Source organism: Ipomoea nil, unplaced genomic scaffold (assembly GCF_001879475.1).
Source record: "Ipomoea nil cultivar Tokyo-kokei standard unplaced genomic scaffold, Asagao_1.1 scaffold3069, whole genome shotgun sequence".
NCBI classification, from domain to species: Eukaryota; Viridiplantae; Streptophyta; class Magnoliopsida; order Solanales; family Convolvulaceae; genus Ipomoea; species Ipomoea nil.
The window spans coordinates 4,125,484-4,149,855 of record NW_017619497.1 but is presented as its reverse complement, the minus strand read 5'-3'; the positions used below and the strand labels follow the sequence as shown (position 1 = coordinate 4,149,855).

Sequence of the window (24,372 nt, the reverse complement as noted above, 5' to 3'; positions counted from 1 at the left end):
TCCTCGCTCATCAAGATTGCGCCAACCATGGCTTTTCCAGTGGTAGGCAAAAAACCAGCGTCGAAATAACACTTCCGCATCGGCATAGGAGGTTCCGGCTGTGCAGTCCCCTGGGCTGCCACCACGGCTTCGGCAGTGTTCCCTTGCTGCTGCTGCTGTGTCACGGCAGTGGCAGCAATGGGCTGCTGTGCAGCAGCTTGGTGGTTTGCTTGGCGGTGACTCGGGTGGGTATGTTGCCACGCAAGTGTCGTGGCTTTGGCCGAGGCTAATACTTTCTGTGGTCGCGGTAAACATGCATCCCATACCGCTCCGTTTCTGGCCCTCCAAATGTAGTATAAGATTGCAGCTGCGTGAATAATTTGGTTAGTGTCTAAAATATTCAATAGATCACTAAACCAAGTATGAAAAATATTTGTTGTTATCATGGGGATTGAAAGGTGAGATTGAGTCCAAATGGAATTTGCATAACCACATGTTACTAAAGCATGCATTGTGTCTTATCCATCATCCCACACATAGCACATGTTTGGTTGTATTTCCACTCTCCTTATAATCAAGTTTGTTGTAGTAGGGAGGATACCACTCAAAACCTTCCATAAAAATGTTTTCCATTTGGGAGATTTTTTATTTCTATAGGCGTAACCAATAATTATCAGTACCCATATTATTATTGAGGTTACCCACAACCGCTTTGTAGCCACTTTTGACAGTATAATTTCTCTCGGGTCTCCATGCCAATACCACATATCCTCATATTTAAATACACTTTTTTATAAAATTCATATTAAGTTGAAAAAAGTATGGTTAAGTAATATGATAAAATTAATTAAAATTTTTCCTTTTTTCATTCAGATTTTAATGTAACTCTATGATGGAGAACATTATTCAATTAATATATATTTTCATTGCATTAAAAATTTTGACTATAATTATAGCGGATATTTATTAATTTACTCCGTAAAATTTTGGAGCCAATAAGAAACAGAAACTGACCAGTGAGGAACATGACCGCGTGATAAACGGAGCGCTTAAGGTTGTCGGTGTCGTTATCTGTCCCAGTCCGCACTACAGTTTCTCAAAGCGCGTTTTTGCCGTCACCATTTTCCTTTTCGCTCACCTAAAACACCCACAAAACACCATTTTTAACCTTCATTTTCTCTCTTCTTTATTACAGTGTTTTTGTGTATTGTTTTTTCCACTCTGCTAAGCTCTCCTTTGACAATCCAACACGCTACTCTCCCCTCTTTCCTCGAAGCTTCTTTCGCCCATCACCAATCCTGCCTCGCTATATATATATATCACAATCACCCGCTGTCTTCCATCTTCATTTATAGTTGGTTTAATTTCCACATTAAAAATAAAAATTCAATCTTTAGGCGTTTTCTTGATTTTCCGGCGAGTTCAACAGAGGAAAAGAAATGGAGAACACGCAGTCGTCTTTCTGGCAGTTCAGCGACGAGCTCCGTCTGCAGGCCAACAGCCTGGCGAATCTGTCCCTCAACGATTCCATTTGGAGTACTAGCTACGGGTCCAAGCGGCCGGAGGAGAGGCGGAACTTCGAGGTCAATTCAGTCAACGACAACGCCGCCCTCGCCGCGGCGACGGCGACGGCGACCAATAACCAGGTCAATAATTTCAAATCCAATTATAATCTGTTCAGTAATGATGGGTGGAAGGTCTCCGACGAGATCAGCTCGATTTCCGGGTCGTCGGCGGCGAAGGGGGTGTTCGGAGTGGGGTTGAACGGCGGGTTTAACAAGGGGATTTATCCCACCCCGGCGGCGATGAACTTCAATTCCTACAGTAAAGGGAGTAACAATGTGGCGGTGAATGGCAAAGGGGTTAACTTTAACATGAACAAGAAACTTGGGAAGTTCGGATTTGACGAGGAGCATGCATATGGACATGGGAAATCTGGAAAAAAGAACAAAAACGTTAACAAGGATAACAATAACAACAATAATGGAGACAAAAATAATGCAGTGGATAAGAGGTTCAAGACTCTTCCACCCGCAGAAGCCCTGCCCAGAAACGAGACTGTCGGAGGCTACATCTTTGTCTGCAACAATGATACCATGCAAGAAAATCTCAAAAGACAGCTCTTTGGTAAGTACTCTCCATTTCTATCACAATTTTCCTCATTTAATTTTTACTAGCATCCTAGGATTTTTGATACAATTAGAGAGTTTTAGTCTTTAAGATTATGAATTGGTTCGATTGATCATCCTAAAGTCTTGCTTCAGCGGCAAGGTGAGGATCATAAAGGCAGGTTCTCGGACTTAGATTAGTCTAACATAAGCTGGAAATCTAATCAATCGAAATAAAAGAAACATATATGGATGAACCAAGGATTAAATTTCTGTAATTTCTAGGTGTTATTTGTTGGATTTCTTCTAGAATAAGTAGATTCCTAGAAGCTGAGGTTGTTTGCTGTTTGTCAAACTGGAATATCATTGATAAGGTAGAATGATGTTCTACACAACAGAGTGGTTTTGTTAGGATGGCACTTTTTTGCAGGGTTGGATTGATCAGATCCATTAAATGCTCATCATAATCATCTGTAGATTATTAAGGTTTTGTAGTTCTAGATGTGAAACCACCAAGCATATATGAGATGGAATCTAGGTCAAAAGGAATAGTATTTTGTTCTGAGAATTTATAACAACAATTCAATCTTTTGTTGTACTTCTGTAGTGGAATCTTAGCTTCTTCTGTTTCTCGCTACTTTCAGGCTTGCCAGCTCGTTATCGTGACTCAGTCAGGCAAATCACACCCGGATTGCCTCTTTTCCTCTATAACTACTCGACCCACCAGCTTCACGGAGTTTTTGAGGTTGGTTTAGTATTCGTCTTAGGTCAATGAATGTCTTTCTTGATATATCGGGTTGGAGTTCTTTTACTGACATAAAAAACGGGGTTCGAATTGTTCAGGCTGCAAGCTTTGGTGGCACAAACATTGATCCCACAGCTTGGGAGGACAAGAAGAACCAAGGCGAATCACGCTTTCCTGCTCAGGTATAACCCGAAACTGAATTGCTTAACGCGTTGTGATTAATTGTTATTATGTTCGTGGCTTGGCTTTAACTCTCGACTGATCTGTACATATATTCAGGTGCGTGTTGTCACGAGGAAAGTGTGTGAACCTCTCGAGGAGGATTCTTTCAGGCCGATCCTTCACCACTACGATGGTCCTAAATTCCGCCTTGAGCTAAACATTCCTGAGGTGATTAATTACATTACCCTTTTTTCCCATTTGCACATATAAACGAACTGCACGCTATTTAGCTCGTCGAGCTAAGATTGTAACGTCTATCGTGGCTTGATTTTAATTTGCAGACGCTATCTCTTTTGGACACTTTCACGGAGACTAACGCTTGAACGGGCATAGCCGTATCAGAGCATAATGCGAATGACAATAAACTGGAGAGAAGTGTGAAGGAAGAAGAGAAAAAGAAGATGTTTAGGAATAGAAAGACAAAGTGTAGTTGTAATCTCATGGATTGCTCGTAGCAAATGAGGATGTTTTTTGTACATATTACATATACTATATGATGATGATGATGATGATACTGTGAAGCTTTTTGCGTGGAGAGCAAAGTTAATAAGTAATGGTGTTACTATATATGTGGTTATGCAATCTATGTCACACTAAATGAAGTGATAAATGCTTTGTGTTTCTTTCACTCTCGACTTCCCATTTTCCTTTCTTTCAAAAGGTTTAATCTCCAGCCTGGTTTGAAAGAGCATTTAAGAATATTTAAATTTCAATTACGTGACTCAGATTAAGTAAATATGGTCAAATGTCATGTGCACGAGGGATTTGTTCATTTTACACATAATTCTCTTACTGTCGCTGCTCAGATTTAAACTTTGGTCTCTTCTCCCTAATATTATCTACTGGACTAATGAGTTAAGCTCGTGCAATCAACTTTCCATTTTCCTTTTCAAGTGAAAATGTTCAAAATTTTGAGTGACAATAAATTTAATGTTTTTATTGAATAGATGCAAAATAATTTTATTAGCTCCTAATCAGAGTAGTGTATTGACTTTTTTAAAAATAGATTAATTAGATCTAATTTAGATTAATTTATTTCTTTATACACTGTTATCAACTAAGATTTCATTGTGCATGCTTTTTGAGGTGAATAATGTATCATTTCTTTACAACTCAATCAATGGAATTTTGAGTTGGGCCAACTAAAACGGCACTATAGTCAAGAATGAACTTGTCATGATGACATTAGGTGTTATATAATTGTTACTTTTTAAAAGATCAATCTTCTAATACAAAATTAGTTTTTCCTAGGTGACTCATGTATTAAAGAATTATGAGTAATTTGACAGATAAACAATTAAAAAAAAAGTTATATTACACAAAATTTATTTACTGTCTCATTCTATATATTTTGTTTTTGTTATAAATCAAATTGAGCCAAATTTTAATAATCAAATTAAACAAAAAACTGAATTATGCTCAACACACTCCTTGCGAATAATTTAACCATAAGATTGTTGACAATAATCAAATTCGTGACATTTAAAATATAATAATTATGCTCAAACACTCCTTCATTCCAAGCAAAAATGTCAGCATTTTGGGACAAAGCAATGGAGATGGGTCACGTACGGTACATTAAATTATGGAGAAAAAAGTCGTTGGTGGTTTGGGTGGTGGTGTCAAAGTGATAAATATGTATGTATATAGGTGTGGTGGTTTGGGCGTCGCATTTAATATTTCTCAGCCTGTTTTTGGTGGCACGTCGTATTGTCTATTGCACCATATTAGACGTTTTCTTTATTTGTGATGCCTCGTAAGTCTTCGTCACTTGGTGCGTTGAATCAGTCATCTAACAGGTTCAAGGGTAAGGCTTTGTCATTTTGGCATGGGCATTAGGTAAAATAATGATAGATGCCAACTTTTAATTTGTCTAACTCCGTGTGGTATGAAAATCACCAATTTTTGCTCTATTAACAAAAAGCATATAAACGTTTACATATGAGTTTCGAGTGTCAAAATGTTTCTAAAATTTTTAAAAAAAATATATGGATGACAACTGATTGATCTGAGTAATATTGGGTACTTGACTTTTTCGAACTCTAAAAAGATAGGTTTAAGGTAATTCATAACTAGGTATGAATTTGTTATGGGTTGAGGTCAGGGTTAGGTAACTGGTAGCAGGTAGTGTGTGTTAGTGTTGTTTAACTATGTATATCCAACATGTTCGAGTAGCCTACGGGTAGTGTCAAATAGGTTTGGAATGTTCAATTCATTCATGTTCAAGTGATTTTTGACCATATTATAAGTTGCCCATAGTTGACCGGCTTAAACCAAGAAGGTCGATTGATCGCTCCTGCTGAGGGTCGAACTTGTAACTTTGTGGTTAGCAAGTCAACAGTCTAACTAATAGGGTGAGGATGTTCAAGTGATTTTAAATGTATTTAGGCTCAAGAATAGTTAAATTGAGACATTGTACTATTTTTGTTGTCATTTGTAAGAGGAAAACGTTAGCCTCAAAATTTTTTGTGCATTATAAGTTATAATATAATGATGATATTTTCACAAAATTTAAAAATAGATATTTGATATAAAATAGGGAATATCCACCCATAAAACACATTCATGTTAGCAATTTTTATTTTTATGGTTGCAAGAGAAATCGACAACTACTATCCGAGGGTGTACATCGGGTAAACTTCGCTCCTATATAATAGGTCGTAAATTACACTAAAAAGTAAATCGTACTAAAAAGACTTTAATTTGTGTGACAGCTCAATCAAAAGAGTGTTAGCAAGAACTGGATTCGATAAACATTAGGTATATTTTTTTTATTTATTTTTATTTTTATTAATTACGATTGAGTGTTTGAGGTGGGGAATCTTTTGCTAGCATAAAGAGCTATACTACTGAAGTATACATACAGAAAAAATATTCTCTGAGATGCTTCACTTTTATTTTATTTTATTTTTGTTGTCCAATTCCAACACATAAATTTTCAATAATTAACTTTAATCAATTAGTGGGGTACCAAAAGGTGGAAAAAGGAATTCATGTGGATAGCCTTGTGTACCTTTAAAGCAAAAATTAAAATAATTAAAAAGGATTCTGAGATAAAAAGCTAGCAAGAACAAGTCAAAAAGGTTAAAAAGTTAAACAAGTTACACTTGTTTGATTTTGGTGGCAACAATTGACAATGTCTCGTTGAACCCAAAAAAAAAAAAAAAAAAAAAAAAAAAAAAAAAAAAAAAAAAACTGAAGGAACGCATCAACTCTGTATGGAACTATGTATATATAAATAGTTCCATTCTTTAGTGCGGCGTTGTTTTTTTGTGTGATTGTGCAAAGATATTAGAATCGTAGGATGAGTTGAGATCAAACGGATAAAAATTAATAAAGAATAAAAAATATGCGGTGGTAATTTTATAATTTTCAGTAATATTTATATTTCGGTTGTGCATTATGTGTTAGTGTTTGGTACACTTATGAATGTTTCGTGGTGCATTTTGAATGATACGTGGTGCACTTAATATTGCACCACTCAATGAGTCAATTAAATTCACTGCATTTTTTCTTTTTTTTTTTTTTTTTGGTCCTGCACCACAGATCATTCATAAGTGCATCACATACCAACACTTAGTGCACCACCGAAATATACAAATTGTAATTTTGTGATGTGCTAAGTGCTGGTATGTAGTGCAATTACGAGTGCTCTATGGTGTACTTATAAGTGCATCATACACCAGCACTTATTGCACCACCGAAATATACATGGTACACAAAATTACAAAAATTTCTCCACGTTTTTTCCCTTTGATTGATTTTCAACCCCTTGGTCATGCACCATAGAGCACTCATTAGTACACCACTCAACATCACTTAGTGCACCACTGAAACATACATTGTCGACAAAATTGTGTCTTGCACTTTTCGTCATATGTATTGATTTCATCCGTCTGATTTGATTTCATCCTACACTTCCGACATGTTTGCATGACCGCACGAGAAACCAGCGGCGCATTTGAACACGCACACACACATAAGTATATTCACGTGAGTACTTATTTTTAGAAGAAAATTAAGAATTAAGCTCAACAGTCTATTTTTTTAAAAAATAAAAATCTAGCAGGATTGAAGTAATCATAGCGAAAAAAAAAACTGACGTTTAATAATTTTCTAACATTAAAGTGCACTTCGTAACACAACATTATATACTTTATAACACTACATAGTTTACTTTTCACATGACTTTAAAATACACTTAGCAACGCTACAGAGTGCACATTCACATGACACTGAATGTATTTATGGTGTTGCAAAGTTCACCCTATAATATTATAAAATGTACTTTAAAATTTGAGTTATTTACCAAAATATCGTCAATATTTTTCATCATTGTCTAGATTTGCCCAGATTGACTCCTGATATTGATTCTTAGTTTTCTCTTAGAACAAGTTTTTATATATGAGAATTCATATAAGAAGATACTCACAAATACAAATCTGTATGTACTTAGAAGACTAAAAGCACATCCACAAACGATTGAAGGATTAAATCCACTATACACCATAATTAGGAGGAAAAATGCTGGATTTAGCTATAGTGACAAGCCATTTTCTGTTAAGATTTGGTTAGGGTTAACAATTTGCATCCACTCTAGGAGTTTCTGCTACCATTTTTCTTGAATGTGTTGGAAAACATTAGGTGGTGAGTTAGTGATAGATGCCAAGAATAGAACATTGTAGCGAGTACAAATTCGGGGAAAACTTTAAAAACATTACCTACTTAATGTGCCCAATATATTTAATTATTTTAATAATTAAAATTTATATTTATATTACAAAATACTCCGTATTTACTTGTGAAGTTCAAAACTTAAAATAGTTAACTTTCATTTATACCTGTACGTAGTATAAAATACTAAATCCATCTTAAATAAACAAAGAACTCTCGATTTACACTTTCAACTAGTGTGAAATAAAATTACATTTAAAATTTTTGATTGATTAAGGCCATGTTTGATAACATAGTTAGCTTATCAATTAATTTTGACTTATTTGACCACTATTAGCTGTTTAAGTTGGTTAAACACTCAATATGAGTGTTTGATTAATTAGTTTTTCGTAACAGTTTATTACTCCAAAATACTGAGAATTCAAAAAACTGTTCAAAATAGCTTTTTCGATCAACTTTTTGAGAAAATTATTTTGCATGTAATCAGCTATCAGTAACAATTAATTTACCAAATTTTGTTCTACAATCAATTAATATTAACAACTAGTCAAATCAACTAACTCAATCAGCTAACAACTATTTACCAAAACTCTCTTCAACATATGATGACCTTAAAATCTCTATCACATATTCACATTTATCACTTTGCACATTACAAAATCTTTGAAATATCGCAACCATGTGACAGCATTTTATGCATCCATGATATATTAAATATTTTCTTTACCTAGATAGGAACTTACCGTATTATTCCAAACTCAAATCAAATGTATGCACAAAAATATTTCTTATCACTAATCTAAACCCTGAATCTCGAAGTACAAACCTATGTTGTATTATCTTTGGCAGTCTCTCTGATCAGGGCAAACAAGCTTCTGTATGTTGTCACCTCTTGAGTTTTCTTGCTCCTTCCTTCTTCTTGCTGCAAAGATGGATGGAGATATGTTTTTTTTTTTTTTTTAAATAAATAAGCTCATCCATTTAATCATATGCTGAAGCAATTACAAATAGGATCGAAAGAATGGTATACCATTCCTTACAGTCAAACATAGAAACAACTTCCCTAGCAATACTACAAAGAACTTGCATCGCAGACTGTTTCACAAATTTGGAGTTGAATTCGTTAGATGAATTTAACGCTTCTTTAATATCATTGAAGAATTGATCAAACGTAGTCAAGACTAACTTTGGTTGAAAAGTCTTGCACACTACCTGAGCATATGTTTTCCATCTGTCGTTCATTGACAATATATCCATCGAACTGAGATGCAGATGCTCCTTTACATTGTCATCTTTGTCACCCAAGATAAAGTTCACATACGCCATGACCAATTTATATGTTTCACACTTATGAAGAAAAGAACTCGCCAAAAGAAACGAGAGGAAAACAAACTCGCCAAAAGAAACGAGAGGAAAACAAACTCGTCACACAAACGAGAGAAAAACACAGAAAAAAGCGGAACACAAAAGAAAATAGAAGTAGCAGTACACCTCTTGAACTTTTATTTTATGGATGGAGATATGTTAAAAAGATAGTTTATGAAGAACTAGCTTACATGTGAATTCTTAATTAATTCAACTTTTGGTTCAAAGTATACCAAACAAGGTGATACTTGCTCATTTACAAAAATCATCATGTCAATGGTCAGGATGTGGAGCCCTTGGGACGAGGGATTTCGCCTGAGGGTTCAGGTACGCTAACCTACCGTACCCTTAGTCACTCACACAACATATTTAACACTTCAACTGTGGAACACTGGACAATGGGAATGTACTGAACAAGAAGCTAAAGAAAGTAAAATGGGAGATCACGTGGTGTAAAACATAAGCGTGTAGTATTACTATCAGTTTGAACTTTTAGTTAAAACAAAACACGTTTTTCAATTGCGGGGAAGGCTCTACCTGGATTGAGCATCGTCGTTGATTCCTGCAGCATTGGCTCTTTCTCCTCCCCCGGAGACGACTTCATCCATGCTTTGTCCAGTTCGCCTATACCTACCACCAGAAGCCACAAATGCAGGACAAGGCCTGTATGCCTTTATCGGCCACCAACCAAATCCTGGGACTGTCGCGATCCCTCCTTGAATCCTTCCCTCGCCATTACAACCACTCTCCACGACTTCTTTCCCACAGGCCTTGCAAGCCCTGTGGACACATTCAAACAAGCATATCAATACAATCTTGAAATAGCATTAGTAGGTTCTGCATAAGTGTATTTCCTATGAACCGGTTTTGTTCGCCAGCATTTATAGTGCTTCTTGCATTGGTAATATGATAACCTCGCACAAGATTGTTATAGTGTTTGACATGAAATGTGGGCATCAAGAAGTATAGTACTTAAATTTGAGTCTCATGCTTGGATCTTGGCAAGAACCAAGGATCAAGTTTGGAGATTTTAGTTCAGTACAGAGATGTTTTGAAGCAAATCAAACACCCATCATCCATCATGTTGAGCATATAATATATAAACTATAGGACAACTTCAACAAGTTGGTCAAACAGTTAATGGGTAACCACTAATCACAAGGTTACAGGTTCGACTCCCAACCGGAGCGGCCTATTGACCTTCTTGGTTTGAGTTAATCAGCTATGGGTAATTAATCAGTTTTCTTTTAGTCGTGACGAAACACATACTCCAATCCTTTACTTATAAAATGTTTGGATAGTAAATGCAGGAAGCAAATAACCAAAGAAGAAAAAATGTAAGTGATAAATCTTGAATGCAATAGCTAGAGAATCCAATAAAATAAGGGATGAAAAGATAGATACCCTGGAGAAAGAAACGAGTCAGAATCTTGAATGAGTGTGGAAAGAACAACACCATCCTCGGGGGGAGCGGAAGACCCACTTTCTTTTACTTCTTCTTCCTCTTCGGCGAGAGGTGTTGGAGATGCTGAAGAAGCACAGAGAACCGGCGGCGACGACGGCGGCGGCGGCTCTTGTTTAGGGTTTCCGCCATAGCTAATGGAGAAAGACAATGACTTGTTGCGTCTGTACAGAATTTGCCTCGGTGCCAATACCAAAAATTCTCTGGTCGGTGGTTTTGGCACTGGGTGGAGGGCGGCGGCGCTTCCTCCGGTGACGGTGGCCATGGCGGTGGTGGACATTCTCTCTCCCCGCCTCACTTCACTGTCAGTATAGGAGAGCCACACAGAAGAGATAACAGAACAGCCAGGGGAAAGCTGAGATATTAAAAAATAAAATGCAATATAAGTCTTTGTAATTACAATACAGCCTCTCATTCACAAAGACATTTTTCATTTTCATCCTTCCTTTTAATGCTTAAATACTGACCTGAAAAATTGTTTCAGAAAACCTGTAGTGTATTACAGAGAATAATACATTTTCCCAGCTTCATTAACAATCAATTTCATAACAATTAATGTCTTTGACAAGACATGTTTGGTGAATAAAACCATAGTATTTACAAGATTAGAATTGAACAAGAATACAACTAATAATATCTTTAAGACATTCTAGTTTTATGAGTCTTGTCATCCTCTTTCCTAACTGCTGCTTTGTAAGTTATCCTTGGATAAGTTGTTGCACTGGACCTCCATGAGAGAGCATCACAGAACAGTGATGATGCACCATGTACCACCTTCCATTATGGAATTCAAAAACGTTAGTGACAAAAAATGCTCTCAGTCCCACTTGATGAAGATAAGCTTTCATAGTAACCCAAGCAACATCGGTTAGTACCCTTGCCCTCACGTCTCGTATCTGGAAATCTGCACTTTGCTCCCAGTTCAAAATGGGCTGCCAGCTTTCCACAACTGCATCATATCTGCATCAACAAAAGGTATGGAGTATAATATAGTCACTAATTGCTTAAACCATGATCAGCAATAAAAACATAAAACATCCATTCAAAAACGTATGGGTGTGGGGCAACCCCAGCCAAGTTAGTCAAGTTGTTGACTTAGTTCCAACGGATGCGGCCTATTAGCCTTCTTGATTTGAGCCACTCAGTTATGAACAACCTAAGTTGGTTTAACTCCTTGTAGTCCTTTGCTGGCAAGGGTCACAAGGCAGGGTTTACCCAGTGCATACCCTGTGGATTTCTCTCGTAATCCCAAAAAATAAAAATGTATGGGTGTGTATTGAAATCCTCCACAAGCAAAACACATCCCTTGTAGCTTATTTTAGCATAGCAGAGTATGTCAGTATAACATTTCGTCACCATCTCTTGCACTCTAATAAATTCCTCCAACAGATTAAGATCTCAGACAGTATTACAAAGTTAGATTTTCCTAAAAAACGAAACTCCCATGCATTTTATCCCTCTGTTGTATTAACCAAAATGTTCCAACTTCCAAGTCACATTGCTGCATTCCTTTTATTACAAAAAGGAACTAAAAAGCTTTTCTCTTGAAAAGATGTAATGTCTCTTACCCTGTAAAGAACTCTCCACTTCCATGAAAGCACTTCACATAATCTACCTTGAGCCAAATCCGGCTCATTGCAAGGGTCGACTTTTCCTTAATGATCTTAAAAAACTCGGCATTAATTTTCAGAATGGCTCTGGTAGCCGCATAGTAAGCTTTCCATCCCTTAACAGGAGTCACACTATCCTGCTCAAATGTGAAATCCTAGAAGCAAAAGATTCATTTATTCAAACTATCAATCCAATGAATTCCCCAACAGAAAAAGTAGTAAAACTTTATTTACACGGCTAAAGGATTCATACAAGTAAAACAATCAAATTTGGATAATAAAAAAACATGTTAGTCAACATAAATCTATCATAATTCGCTTAATTACAATCACATATTCATTAATTTACCAGGATAAAGCTAAGATTTGCATGCTTATCATCATTGAGCATTTAATGAAGTTAGGTAAATAAAATATGAATATATGATATGAACAGTTTACATACAAATAAATATTCAGTAACTAAACCAAACAAAAAAGCTAGAAAGCTATTGAAAGAAATGGACCTTACGGTATAAAGCCTTCCACGCATTGTCGTCGTTTGCAGCTTTCCGCATCAGCGAATTCGTCATCGACAACCGGCAAAGACTGGGATAGTCCAAGTAGCTGAGCGCGTGAGTCATGATTTCCGGCACCAGCTGCTCCATCATCGACGCGCCGCCCTGCCTCTCCCTGGTCGCCATAGCCACCGCCTCAACCATCTCTCTCACACTGCCACTTCAAGTAACACTATCACTACTCGCTCTGTCACTCAAGGATGCCGGTTTTTAACCACAAATCCCGCGTTTGCTTTGCTGTAAAATTCAAGAACAAAAATAATCATAGCATTTATTTTCTGATTTTATGGAATTTTTAGTTTTGATCGAATGGTGAAGAGAGCGGTGGCGCAGAGGCAGCAGATAGGGCAACAATATTGATATTGCCGAAAACGATAACGCTATAAACGACTCATAGAGTCATAGGTGAGCAGTGACTCCAGTGAGCAGTTCATGAGCATAATTGCATAAACCCTAATTTTTGAGTTCTACTTTCTTTGACGTGAAAAACAATGATAAAATTTTTGTAATCACATGTGTCTCCAGAAAAATGTTCACATAAAAAATTTATGTAGATCTCAGGAAAAGTGTACACATAAAAATTTGAGAAATATAATTTAAGAGTAAGAACTAAATTTTTTAAAAAAAATTTGTACTGAATTTTAGAGAGAATGTAGAATATCTCTTCTTATTTTTTCGAAAATATAATTGAATTTACATTTTTAAAATGCAAATAAAATTTTAGTGTGTATGCAAAATGCAAATTAGTAATCATATGTATCTCGAATGTTATACGGAGTATTAAGTTAACATGCACAGTCATGATTAATTATTAGAAGTTTTTCTATAAATGAGTCTTCTTCAATGGGAATTGAGAACTTGAGTAATAAGTAGAAAATCAGTTCTTCTTCAAAAACAAAAAAAGAGTAGAAAACCAGTTTCAACATGTATGAAACCTCAATTGCGGATTGAGTCTATAGACGTTAAATTTCATGCCATAAAAGCTTTACATCTTCATTGAAATGTTAGGAGAGCTAAAATCTGACAACTAAAGAAGCTAGACACTTGATGACCAAGAGAAATGTTAGGACTAGATAGCAATCAAAGGTGTGTAAAGTACGATCCTCCTCTAGGGGTTGGTTTAAACAGTTAATTATTAACTCAAAGATAAATGGCGCTAGTGGGCAGTATTTGGGGTAAGAAACCAAGGTTCGAGTCTTGGCAGTGACAGTGTGGGAATTATGTCTAAAGTGGACAGGTTTTTTATGTGCATCGGCATTTGGTCCTGCCTACTAACCCATTGAGTCACCGTGATTTACATCCTTCCAGTGTGGGGGGCCCTTAAGGTTGGGGATTCAGCCTTTTAATATAAATGGCGCTAGGATTTCACGATCGGGAATGACTCTGAGTTAGTTGCTTGGCTCTGTTATTGTATGTGAACTCTTAGAAAGTAAAATTATCATAACATGTTTTTATTTTACTAAAAGAAGGAAATAAAAGGAATACAAATTGTAATTTATTATTAATCAAAACATGCTAAATTAACCAGACATTTAAAAAAAAAAATGAGAATCCATGTAATACTACTTTTTTATAAAACGTGGTTTGCCTTCTATTTCGTCGGAGAAGGCAAGCCAGTTGGTTGCCTTCTCCAGCGAAGGAGGAGTCAGACCAGCTGGTCGCCTCCTTCAAACACAATCAACGACCCGACGATCTCCGGTTACTAGTGATTATTGTCGAAAAAGTCGCTGAAATCCTAGGTAACCTATAATTACATATTATAAATCGGTTTCTCGGCATCAATGATTCCAAATAAGTGAAATAACATATTTATGGATTTAATAACAACTTTTAAAAATTTAAGAACTTAATTGACTTTTTGAGTAAAGTTCAAGTACCTATTTAACCCTTTTCTCATTAATAAAAATAATAATATTGCGTAAATTTATAATATTTTTAATTTTTTTTAATGTTACTGACTCTATTATATTGTAATATGTGTTCAAACATACTTTCTCAACCTAATGAAGCACACAGAGTCAACAACGCCTCCACTGGGGCTCGATCTCATGACCTCCCACATGTAATAGAGGCCACTGACTCTATTACATTGTATATTTTAATTTATTTTAGTATAAAATATTTTAATAATTGAGATTTTTATATTTTGCATTAAAATACATAATACCTATTAGTTTATTAAAAATATTAACATTAATAAAATTTTATTTATGTATTACAAATGTTAATTTATTTTATTTGAAAAATCAAGTGACATGTATTTTAATATAAAATTTAAAAATTTTAAAATAATTTTTTTTTGAAAATCAATCTGGCGATTGTATTAATGAATCAAAGCCGCAATAGCGTCAGGGGGATAGAATCCCAGTACATAGCTTGATCCTGTGAAAATGCTAAAGAAACTAAAGTATGCGCATGTAAATTAACCTGTCTAGAGACATAATTTAAAGAAATACAACAAAATAAAGCCATAAGTATTCTGCATTGATCAACTGTGACCCCAACATACGAATGAATTGGTGTGTCATGGTGCCGCATAGTTGTAGTCAATACCATGAAATCCGTGAGTAGACTTACTGATGTATAGTTCCGTTCAAGCAGCCAAGACAGTGCCTCCTTATATGCATGTGCCTCTGCCATAAGTGGTGAGAAATAAACATGGGATCCACATATTTTATCTGACTTGTATTTCTGAGGATGTGAACCGGATAAGTATGATCCCTGTTAGTCCTGACTATGAGGACTCATGGTATTGAATGGGTGACCCAAAAGGAACATATACTGTGAATAATGCCTATAAGCGAATTGTTGAGGACTATGAGAATAATCCAGTTGTGTTTGATAAATGAATTTCAATGTGGAAATTCAAAGTCCCCCCTAAGTGAAAGACATTTTTGTGGAGAGCCATTTGTGATATTTTACCCACAACCACTAACTTGATTATTAAGAGGGTGGAGGTGGATCCAATATGCCCAATGTGTGCTTTAGATCATGAAGATGTGTTACATGCTTTAGTGCTCTGTAAATATTCTACACTTGTTTGGAATATAACACAATTGCCTATAACTAATATTATTGCAGTCTCTTTTACAACATGGCTAAAAGGGGCTTTGGTGGTCTTGACGGAGGAGCAAACCCAGTTGATGGTAGCGGTGTTATACCATATTTGGAGGATCCTCAACTCAGCTGTTTGGAAGGGGTCTATGATGCTGCCTGCCGAGGTTGGCAGGATGGCAGCCGCAACGTTGCAGGCATACGTTGCTGGCCAATACGGTCACACACAGCCGGCTACGGCTTTGGCACCATCCACCGAGCCGGGTGGCGGCGGCCCTCGGTGCTACGTGGACGCAGGCTTCCGTCACGGCACGGGCGAGGCTACGTACGGTATACTACTTGTTGCGCCGGATGGCTCTTTGTGGCAGCAAAAAATGGCAAATTAAAAATTTTAAAATATGAATAAATTAAAATATTAAAATTTAATCTTCATTGTTAATTTTTATCACCATAAATTATTATTTTTTAAATCAATATATTCATTTTCTTATAAAACTTAACACAATTTTTTTTCTACATATCACATTTTATAATGGTATTTAAATATATTTTGCATGTTTTGCAATACAATAACAAGTTGAGTTTGTAGTAAAGTGGTAGTGGGTAGCTTTTGTTATTCAATAAGTTAAGTGTTCAAATTTCAATGTGAATGTTGGACAAATTAATGTAATATATTAGTGGTTTAAAAAAAATGTAATATACTAGTGATAAAAATAATTAATTTTAAATATTATGATGTGAAACATCACATTATCTAAGTTAACGGTCATATTACCATCTTTAACTAATTAAATTGAACAAAAACTGTGTTAAAAATTTTAATGTTATATATATAATTTATTAAAAGTCCGCGGGTCAGCTCGTCCGGACAAAAAATTGTATAGTAGGTCCTAAACCGTCCTACCTTGAGGCTGTTTAGGGTTGACCCGTGAGTTTTGGTCCACCTTGACACCCCTATTCAACAAGGCCACAAGGGTGCGGCGGATTTTAGATAGTTGTTGAAGTAATGAATTATTTGAAACTCTTTAAAGTTTAAAATATCGTTTAAATAAATTGTATCCGATTGAAACGATTGGTTTATCAACTCAATCACAAAAACTTCAATTAAAGTAAAGATTGGACGAAGACAATGTAATTAGACCAATTTAATGTCTCTTTCAAAAGAAACCAAAGTCAACTACTAATTTTGGCATCTGCTGGCTGCTGCTTGTCATCATTCATCAATGTCCCAAGGATAACAAAAAATAAATTATCCACATTTAAAAATTCCATTTATTTGTCAAAAAAAAAAAATTTACTTAGGCCATCCACACTTGTGGATATTGTGGGGAGAATTCAGAATTAAATCTTCCCTTCATGAGATAATAGCTAGTGTGGACATGAGATAATTGAAAAATAATCTCCCTGCAAATGTAGGGAGATTGTCAGAAAAAAAAAAAAAAAAAAAAAAAAAAAAAAAAAAAGAGAAAGAAGAAGAAGCAAGGCTGTGCGCGTTCGCGCACAGCCTTGGGCAAAAGCCGGGCGCGTGCACTGCACGCGCCCGGAGGCGCGTCAGGCGCGCCAGTCGGCGCGCCTGACGCGTCTGACTACTTTCTTTTTTTTTTAATTTTTTTTTTTTGTTTTGTTTTTTCTTTTTTTTTTTCTCTCCTCTCCCACACTCTCTTTCCTAATCACTCTTACATTATCTCCCCATTCTTCCCAACCAATGTGGATGCTCTTAGAAAAAAAAGGTTAAAGTGTGTCTGGCATCATGAACCACTCCCAATTATTCATGTCGCACCATGATCTTTAATAAGTGATATTTAGAGTCATAAATCATAAAATTTTTTTTTCGTCTAAAACCTTTTACAGGTTTCCTAGTAATAATATTGCTGACATAAACTTTTTTTATTAGTTTTTTTTTTTTGGTATTTTTCTTCTTTCACACATTGGTATTATTTTTTTTACGTATTTTTCTATCTTCCTAAATTACAAAGGAATTGTTCATGGTGCGAGATTACACTTTAGCCAAAAAACAAAAAAAATCATTTACTTTATGTTCTCCTTGAATTCTTCCTCTATATATGACAACATTTTTAAATGTGGGATAGTGGGAGATGTGAGTAAACTCCAAGTTTGATGACATCATTATGGGAAATGACGATGCTGATTACGACCAAACAACACCGTGTGTACCATTATATTATGTATATCGCCATTGTCACCAATGACAATTGACAAGGTAAGGCAAAAAGGTATGTTCAAACTCTCTCCATTTCTTGTCCACAAATTATGTTAAGAAGGAATAATAAATAGAGGGTTATTGGAGATGGAGAAGGAGAAGGGTCAAGTATGGTAGAAGATCACAACTCTCTCCATTTCTTGATGGGTTTAATCATGAGATTAGAATCCACAACTTTCCAGGCCAATTAAGGTTTTACTATTAATGATTAATGTTTGTTTCACTTAATCTTGCATTGTCGTCAAGACTTTTTAAGATTGTTTTGTGTCTTAATTATGTTTTACTGCTGCAGATTTGCAGGTGTACGTATAATATCTGCAGCGTTCCAAATATGCGTTTTCTGGTGGGCTGTTTCTGCTTGAAGCAGAGACACACTTCTGGTTTCGACGATCATCTTCTCACTCTTGCTTCTCAGACAGCCTGTGAGTAATTATTACCCTTCCCGTCTTATTTTATGTGTCCGATTTGATTAATTTAAAAACGAAATTTGCAACGTTAGTATAACTTAGGACGAAAAGTGAACACGAAAAGTTAATAAAAGAACTAAAATTACAACACCAATATAATAATAGTTTAGGGGCGAAAAGTGAGCACAACTAACACTTAAGATCTAATAATAGTTTAGGAGCGAAAAGTGAGCACAACTAACACTTAAAGATGACTTCTACAATTACCTTATAATTTAGAGACTAATAGTGTAATTTTTCTTTATATTAAGAATTAGTTTAACCCCTGAGTAGTAAATATGATAGGTAAAATTGAACAGAAAGAGTATTATTTTTTTCAAAAAGGACGAATATTTTCAGTTATTAAACCAAAAGTAATAATGGGTGTCGTTTTGATATTTGACAGTTACAGTGAATGAGGTGGAGGCTTTGTATGTCTTGTACGAGAAACTAAGCCGTTCCTTAATCGATGATGGTCTTATTCACAAGGTATGTATGTTTGTATTTTGTTTTTTCGCATGATATGATGTTTGTTACTTAGTTTTTTGCCTCATTTTTTACCATTTGATTTTAATTCATGTGATCGACTAATTGTATCTCGCAATAAAGTTTGTCAGATGTTGTATAAATAGATTATAAGTTGTCATATTCGAACATCCAACGCACACTATATTGAACTTTTTTTTTTTTTTTGGAATGTTACCGACTCTATTACATTGTAGTATCTGTTCAACACACTATATTGAACTTGAATATAACAATTGTGCTTTTTTTTTTTTTTTTTTTTTTTGAGTGGCGAGAGAAATCTACAATGCTGCAATCACTATTCGAGAGTATGCAAATCCTACTTTTTGAGCCGCTCTCATTGAGAGTCAAACTTGTAACCACAAATCAACAAGTTGATCGGACTTTTTGTTCAGTGCAATTGATGAGGATTATTCCCTACCGACCGTACGAATATAGTGGTCGGTCTCGGACCCACTACTCGAGTGAAGCTCGGTTTGATCACCGCCGACCTGATACACGTCCAAGCTTAGCGATAGGCAACCAGATGTCAGCGTTGTAAATGTCGCTCTATCTCGACCTGAACTAGATTCCAGCGTTGTAACTGTCGCTCTGTCTTGACCTAATCAGGTCAGGACAGATCTACTGACCTAGTTCTCTTGGCTGAACGTGATAGCGGTACACCCAATGAAATCAAGAATCTTAGGACGCATGGTCGAGCTACTCTGGGCCCTAGTTTGAGCCTGTGCATGGGTTCCACGTGCTGCACATGTCGTGAGGCCGGAACCTGCCCCCCTCTCCCCCTTCTATAAATACCGCATTAATTGCTAGAGGGGGACTTTTAGCTATTTCTACACGCTAACTGTTAGCTCGAAAACCTTTGACGCACTGTCAAGTCTTCTGAGCTTCATAACTTAAACCAACAGGCAGACTAGGTAGAGCGACCGGAACTGAACCGACCCTAGCACCGTATCACGTAGTATACGTTAATATGTTAAGCAATCATCTTCATTTATTCATTTTCCTTAAATTATAAACTTAAAGATGGATAAGTTAGTAATTTAGTATTGTGTTACTTGTACAGGAAGAGTTTCTGCTTGGGATGTTCGAGTGCAGCAATAAGCAAAATCTTATGGCAGACAGGGTGAGACTCGATGTTCTGCAAACACTGTATCAGAGCAAAATTCATCAAAAATTTATGTCACAAAATGACAATAACAACTTGGGTTTCAATGTTTGGATAAATATACATGATGCAGTTGTTTGATTTGTTCGATTTGAAGAGAAATGGCGTAATAGAATTTGGAGAATTTGTTCAATCCTTAAACGTGTTCCATCCTCGTACACCAGAATCTGTCAAAATCGCATGTAAGAAGGATGTCTGCTTTCTGTCACTAAATTCATTATCATTAAGAGGGTGTTCGATAAATAGTTGTTAGCTGATTGAGTTAATGAATTTGATTAGTTGATTGTAGAAAAGTGTTTGGTAAATTAGATGTTAGATGTTAACTGATTACATACAAAATGACAGCTAATTAATCAAACATTCATATTGATTGTTTAACCAAGTCAAACAGCTAATAGTGGTCAAATAAGTCAAAATTGACCGGCTAACTATTTTACCAAACAAGGCCAAAGTTTAATTACAAGGCATGTGGTAAGAATTTTATTCTTCGGGAGTGCACTTATCATCGTTTTCCTTTTTCTTTTGTCACAGTTGCATTTAGATTGTATGACTTGAAGCAAACAGGCTATATCGAACGTGAAGAGGTGAGAATCTCACGTTTCCTATAATCGTATTCATTTGTCAAACCGACTCTTTCTTCTTCGCTCCTGATACATAAATTGCATACTATATATAACTTTTGCATGTTTAATGTGGTAGCTGAAGGAGATGGTATTGGCTACCATAAGTGAAACAGGGTCAATGATTGCAGAGGATGTTATTGAAGCAATTGTGGACAAGGTAGACAAGAATATGTGAACTAAAAAACACAACAAAACATCATGGAATGGTCAATGGACCTAACCTGTGTAAACATTTTTGAACAGACAATTTCAGAGGCAGACATGACAGGAGATGGGAGAATCAGTCCAGAAGAGTGGAAACAGTTGGTTGCAAGAAACCCTGCTCTCATCAGCAACATGACTCTCCCAGAAATCAGGTCACACAACAAAACAACAATAATAAGCATTTATTATTATAAGGCAAAGTTTTCAAGATTTCTTGGGCTTATAATGTTTTTTTTGGGTATAATTGCAGGGAGGTAACAATAGCATTCCCAAGCTTCATAACACTGACTAGAGTCCAGGACTGGGAATTGCAGTCTGAAAGCCGGGAATTTTGCTGGTAGATCACGAGGGAATTGGAAAGAAGCCAAGCAAGAAAGTTTAAGAAAAACGTGGTGTTCATGTGTAATATTGTTGTAATAAACGAGCTTGAAAACTCAAAATTTAGCTCGTCTAAATCCAACTCTGCATTGCATATCTAAAGGTTTGAATGCAAAGATACAGTCATGAAATTTCTTATTACTTCCATAAGCATAAAATGCATGAAAACCCGGATATTTCTTGTTTCCTATCACTAGAATAATATAGTATGGAGCAATAAGATTGAAGATAAATACTAAAAGCACAGGTTCATCTATGTACTGCCAAGAAGATGCCACACAATAAGAGCTTATCGAGAGTGATAAAGAAGCATAAAGTAAATCAACAAGACGAGAGATCTTAACTGTACAGGTAGGTTTTGGAATCCAAGCGGAGAGCAGGTCTCCACCACTGGTGAATTCCATGAGCTTCTTTGAAGTCCGGTGAAGGAGTCAAGTTGACCGTTAAAGCTGCTGATGGAATAAGGTGCATTGGTTCTTCAGTGTCCTTTCCCAAAACGTTCATAAAAAGACCCCCGATAGAGTGTTGGGTTGCTAATTTCTCGATAGCCCCAATTCCGATATCCTCCATCTTTTTTCTATGTTCAAAATAACCAATGTACTCTGAGCATATGTGATCAGCTGGATTCACAAACAGACATGGCACCCATCTCGAGATTGCAGCAAAAGAAGAATCTCTTGATAGATTCTTCTGCCGGTTGTTACTCTTCACAGATGAAGCAAATGCAAGACCAGCTGTGATGACACTAGTTGCGATTCGGATGCCATGCTTGACTTTCTTATCCTTGATTCTCTCAACTGGAGCTGAAAAGTACGGTGAGTTAAATAGAAAGGCTTCAAGAAACACTCCCGTCTTTGCCATAGTCTTACCAGCGAGCATTGCCATAGCAGCCCCGAGGGAATGACCAGTTAACCAGATATTTGAACTTCCAAATGTCGCAACCACGTTTCGCACAGCTTGAATGCCCGTCTCAAAGCGAGAAGAGAAATGAAGTTCATTTCTGATAATGTGCATATCCAACTCCAAATCTCGTGAAAATGCATCTCCTTTTGTAATGGTCCCTCGGAAAGCAATGGCATAGCGTGGGCATTTAACTGTTAGCTCATTGCTATTGCACCCCGGAGGTGTGTATTCATAAACAGCACCAAAGATAGAGGAATCAGCATCGTCAACAAGCTGACGATATAACTTGAAATTGAAGAATTTCCACCATGGAGGAGCAAGAGCTTCATCTCCCTGCCGCTTTTCCTGTCGATCTCTCTCTAAAATGTAGACACCTTGGACCAAACACGCAGCAACAGACCTCCTATGGTCCGCATTATCCCTACAATCGCAAGAAATTTCAGAATTAAAACAGCCTCACTTGCTCTTTAACTTTTTATTAGTAAGGGTATCAACTCATGGTTGGTGTTCACTATACACCATCTCTAAAACTCTGCTCATTTTCATGAGTAAGAATCTGGCATACCAGTTAACAACATCTAGATGCAATGGCCCCGAAACGCTGAAGTCTTCCCTCTCTGAGGCCATTATATTTTCTCTGTCTTGACCCTGCCAAAAAACAATTGAAACCTATATTCATCAAAGAGCATTTCAAATGCTAATGGATATACAAAATGTTAAATATCATATTCCAATGGGGTGTCTGGCAATTAGTTGATAATTGATAGCTTATTGTGTTAGCTATTTTGACCAGCTAATAGCATTAGCTAATTATAGAAAGGTGTTTGTTAAATTATGGTGTTTACTCTTAGTTGATTACATGCAAAATGGCCTATAAGGCATAAGTATTGTTGTTTTTTTGGAAACACTGATGATTCTTTATGTGTAAATTGTGATACGTTTGATATACAGAAAACCTGTTCTCATTCCTCAAAGTAGCTTTTTCATTTTCAACTTATTGGCATCAATCAGTCCAGCCAAAAAATAATTTACCAAACACTCATTTTAGTGTCAAACAGCTAAAATTGGTCAAACGAGCCAAACTTTGGCTGATAAGCCATTTTCAAAACACCTCCAATAACACCAGTATTCATGTAAATAGATCAACTGTGATCCAAAAATCTGCTCCTACAATTTGATCAAGAAAATGGCCAACAAGCAAATATCGAGTAACCATTCTATCAAGTCTATAAATGTAAATACTACTGAACAACTCTATTCTGCCTCATTTTCACTAGAGATTGGGTCATAGTAAAATATGTTCAAAGAGTGAGAATTCTCCTTCAGTATAATGTAAAACTATTTACACTACCTTAAGACAGTCAAGAAAGCTGCTATGAAGCTGGAATTAAACAAGGCTAATTTGGAAAAGATAATAGAAAATGTTCAAAAGCCCAAGCCTCACAATACTATAAAAAGTCACTAATTTGATCACCCATCAGTCCATATTGTGATTCGTCAACTTGAATTAATTCAAATCGCCAAAATAGCATCACAGAAACTCCAAAATTCATGATTGCTTCCCTTCTTCTCCAACAAGCATTGATCTACTCCATCGATCAGTCTTAAATCCAAATCTAGTTTACGAATCAAATGTGAAACAATGACAAGAGTTCCTACGTACGGCTAGTAAAATTATCGTAGACTAAACAAACAAACAAAAAACCAACATTATGCATCTAAATACCACATTTACCTCACTTTGGAATGAATAGAAAAATTGTACCTGGGAAGAGATGAGAAATTGAGAAGAGAGAAGATTAAATCAATGGAGGTTAGATTCGATTTCTTCGAGTACTCTTCACTCGCCAGTCACTCTCTCTCTCTCTGGGAGGTGTCGGTGAGGGAGGGAGATGGCGTGGGAAGCCGCTGAACTGTTGTTTTCGAATTGAATGTAATGGCTGGTTAGCTTCCTACTGAAACACAAAGAACCAATAATACATCTGAAACTTAAACTCACAATCTTCTAAATGAAAATCCAATCCAGACACTATTAGATTACATAATTTTGGTAACAAATTTTTAATTTGGTCCTATGTAATTAATGTAAAAACATTTTTGCAATTTCACTTGGGCATGTGAGTTGTGACCT

General features: G+C 36.1%; 4 protein-coding genes and 3 long non-coding RNA genes across 10 annotated transcripts; 3 read left to right on the top strand and 4 right to left on the bottom strand.

The window, feature by feature from the left end:
* The first annotated feature begins 1,205 nt into the window (after positions 1 to 1,205).
* Positions 1,206 to 3,679, top strand: LOC109165395 (B2 protein-like). The gene is made up of 5 exons (XM_019314129.1): positions 1,206 to 2,106; positions 2,732 to 2,832; positions 2,931 to 3,014; positions 3,112 to 3,222; positions 3,336 to 3,679. The coding sequence occupies exons 1-5, from the start codon at positions 1,419 to 1,421 to the stop codon at positions 3,375 to 3,377; spliced, it is 1,026 nt and encodes a 341-aa protein (XP_019169674.1). The 5' UTR covers positions 1,206 to 1,418; the 3' UTR covers positions 3,378 to 3,679.
* On the bottom strand, positions 3,628 to 7,882 carry LOC109165401. The gene is made up of 3 exons (XR_002051544.1): positions 7,870 to 7,882; positions 7,091 to 7,093; positions 3,628 to 3,705 (listed from the first exon to the last, which is right to left on the bottom strand). It is a non-coding gene; the product is annotated as an uncharacterized LOC109165401 (long non-coding RNA).
* Positions 5,771 to 23,970, top strand: LOC109165400. The gene is made up of 3 exons (XR_002051543.1): positions 5,771 to 5,783; positions 10,345 to 10,346; positions 23,612 to 23,970. It is a non-coding gene; the product is annotated as an uncharacterized LOC109165400 (long non-coding RNA).
* LOC109165399 lies at positions 9,281 to 9,624 on the bottom strand. The gene is made up of 2 exons (XR_002051542.1): positions 9,504 to 9,624; positions 9,281 to 9,468 (listed from the first exon to the last, which is right to left on the bottom strand). It is a non-coding gene; the product is annotated as an uncharacterized LOC109165399 (long non-coding RNA).
* On the bottom strand, positions 9,632 to 13,211 carry LOC109165397 (F-box protein SKIP8-like). 4 transcript variants are annotated; one of them, XM_019314134.1, is made up of 5 exons: positions 12,672 to 13,211; positions 12,124 to 12,320; positions 11,023 to 11,515; positions 10,498 to 10,910; positions 9,632 to 9,873 (listed from the first exon to the last, which is right to left on the bottom strand). In XM_019314134.1, exons 1-3 carry the CDS (start codon positions 12,864 to 12,866, stop codon positions 11,254 to 11,256), a joined length of 654 nt encoding a protein of 217 aa, XP_019169679.1. In that variant the 5' UTR covers positions 12,867 to 13,211; the 3' UTR covers positions 9,632 to 9,873; positions 10,498 to 10,910; positions 11,023 to 11,253. The 4 variants fall into 4 exon arrangements, with proteins under 4 accessions (XP_019169679.1, XP_019169677.1, XP_019169678.1 ...); XM_019314132.1 differs by having other exon boundaries at positions 10,498 to 11,515; positions 12,672 to 12,896; positions 12,954 to 13,211; XM_019314133.1 differs by having other exon boundaries at positions 10,498 to 11,515; positions 12,672 to 12,884; positions 12,954 to 13,211.
* On the top strand, positions 18,112 to 21,469 carry LOC109165396 (calcineurin B-like protein 7). Its single transcript, XM_019314130.1, has 9 exons — positions 18,112 to 18,189; positions 18,290 to 18,419; positions 18,850 to 18,932; positions 20,032 to 20,091; positions 20,207 to 20,315; positions 20,665 to 20,717; positions 20,833 to 20,913; positions 21,000 to 21,112; positions 21,211 to 21,469. The coding sequence occupies exons 2-9, from the start codon at positions 18,329 to 18,331 to the stop codon at positions 21,299 to 21,301; spliced, it is 681 nt and encodes a 226-aa protein (XP_019169675.1). The 5' UTR covers positions 18,112 to 18,189; positions 18,290 to 18,328; the 3' UTR covers positions 21,302 to 21,469.
* LOC109165393 (GDSL esterase/lipase At4g10955-like) lies at positions 21,459 to 24,167 on the bottom strand. The gene is made up of 3 exons (XM_019314126.1): positions 24,007 to 24,167; positions 22,807 to 22,889; positions 21,459 to 22,662 (listed from the first exon to the last, which is right to left on the bottom strand). The coding sequence occupies exons 2-3, from the start codon at positions 22,866 to 22,868 to the stop codon at positions 21,678 to 21,680; spliced, it is 1,047 nt and encodes a 348-aa protein (XP_019169671.1). The 5' UTR covers positions 22,869 to 22,889; positions 24,007 to 24,167; the 3' UTR covers positions 21,459 to 21,677.
* Positions 24,168 to 24,372: the final 205 nt, after the last annotated feature.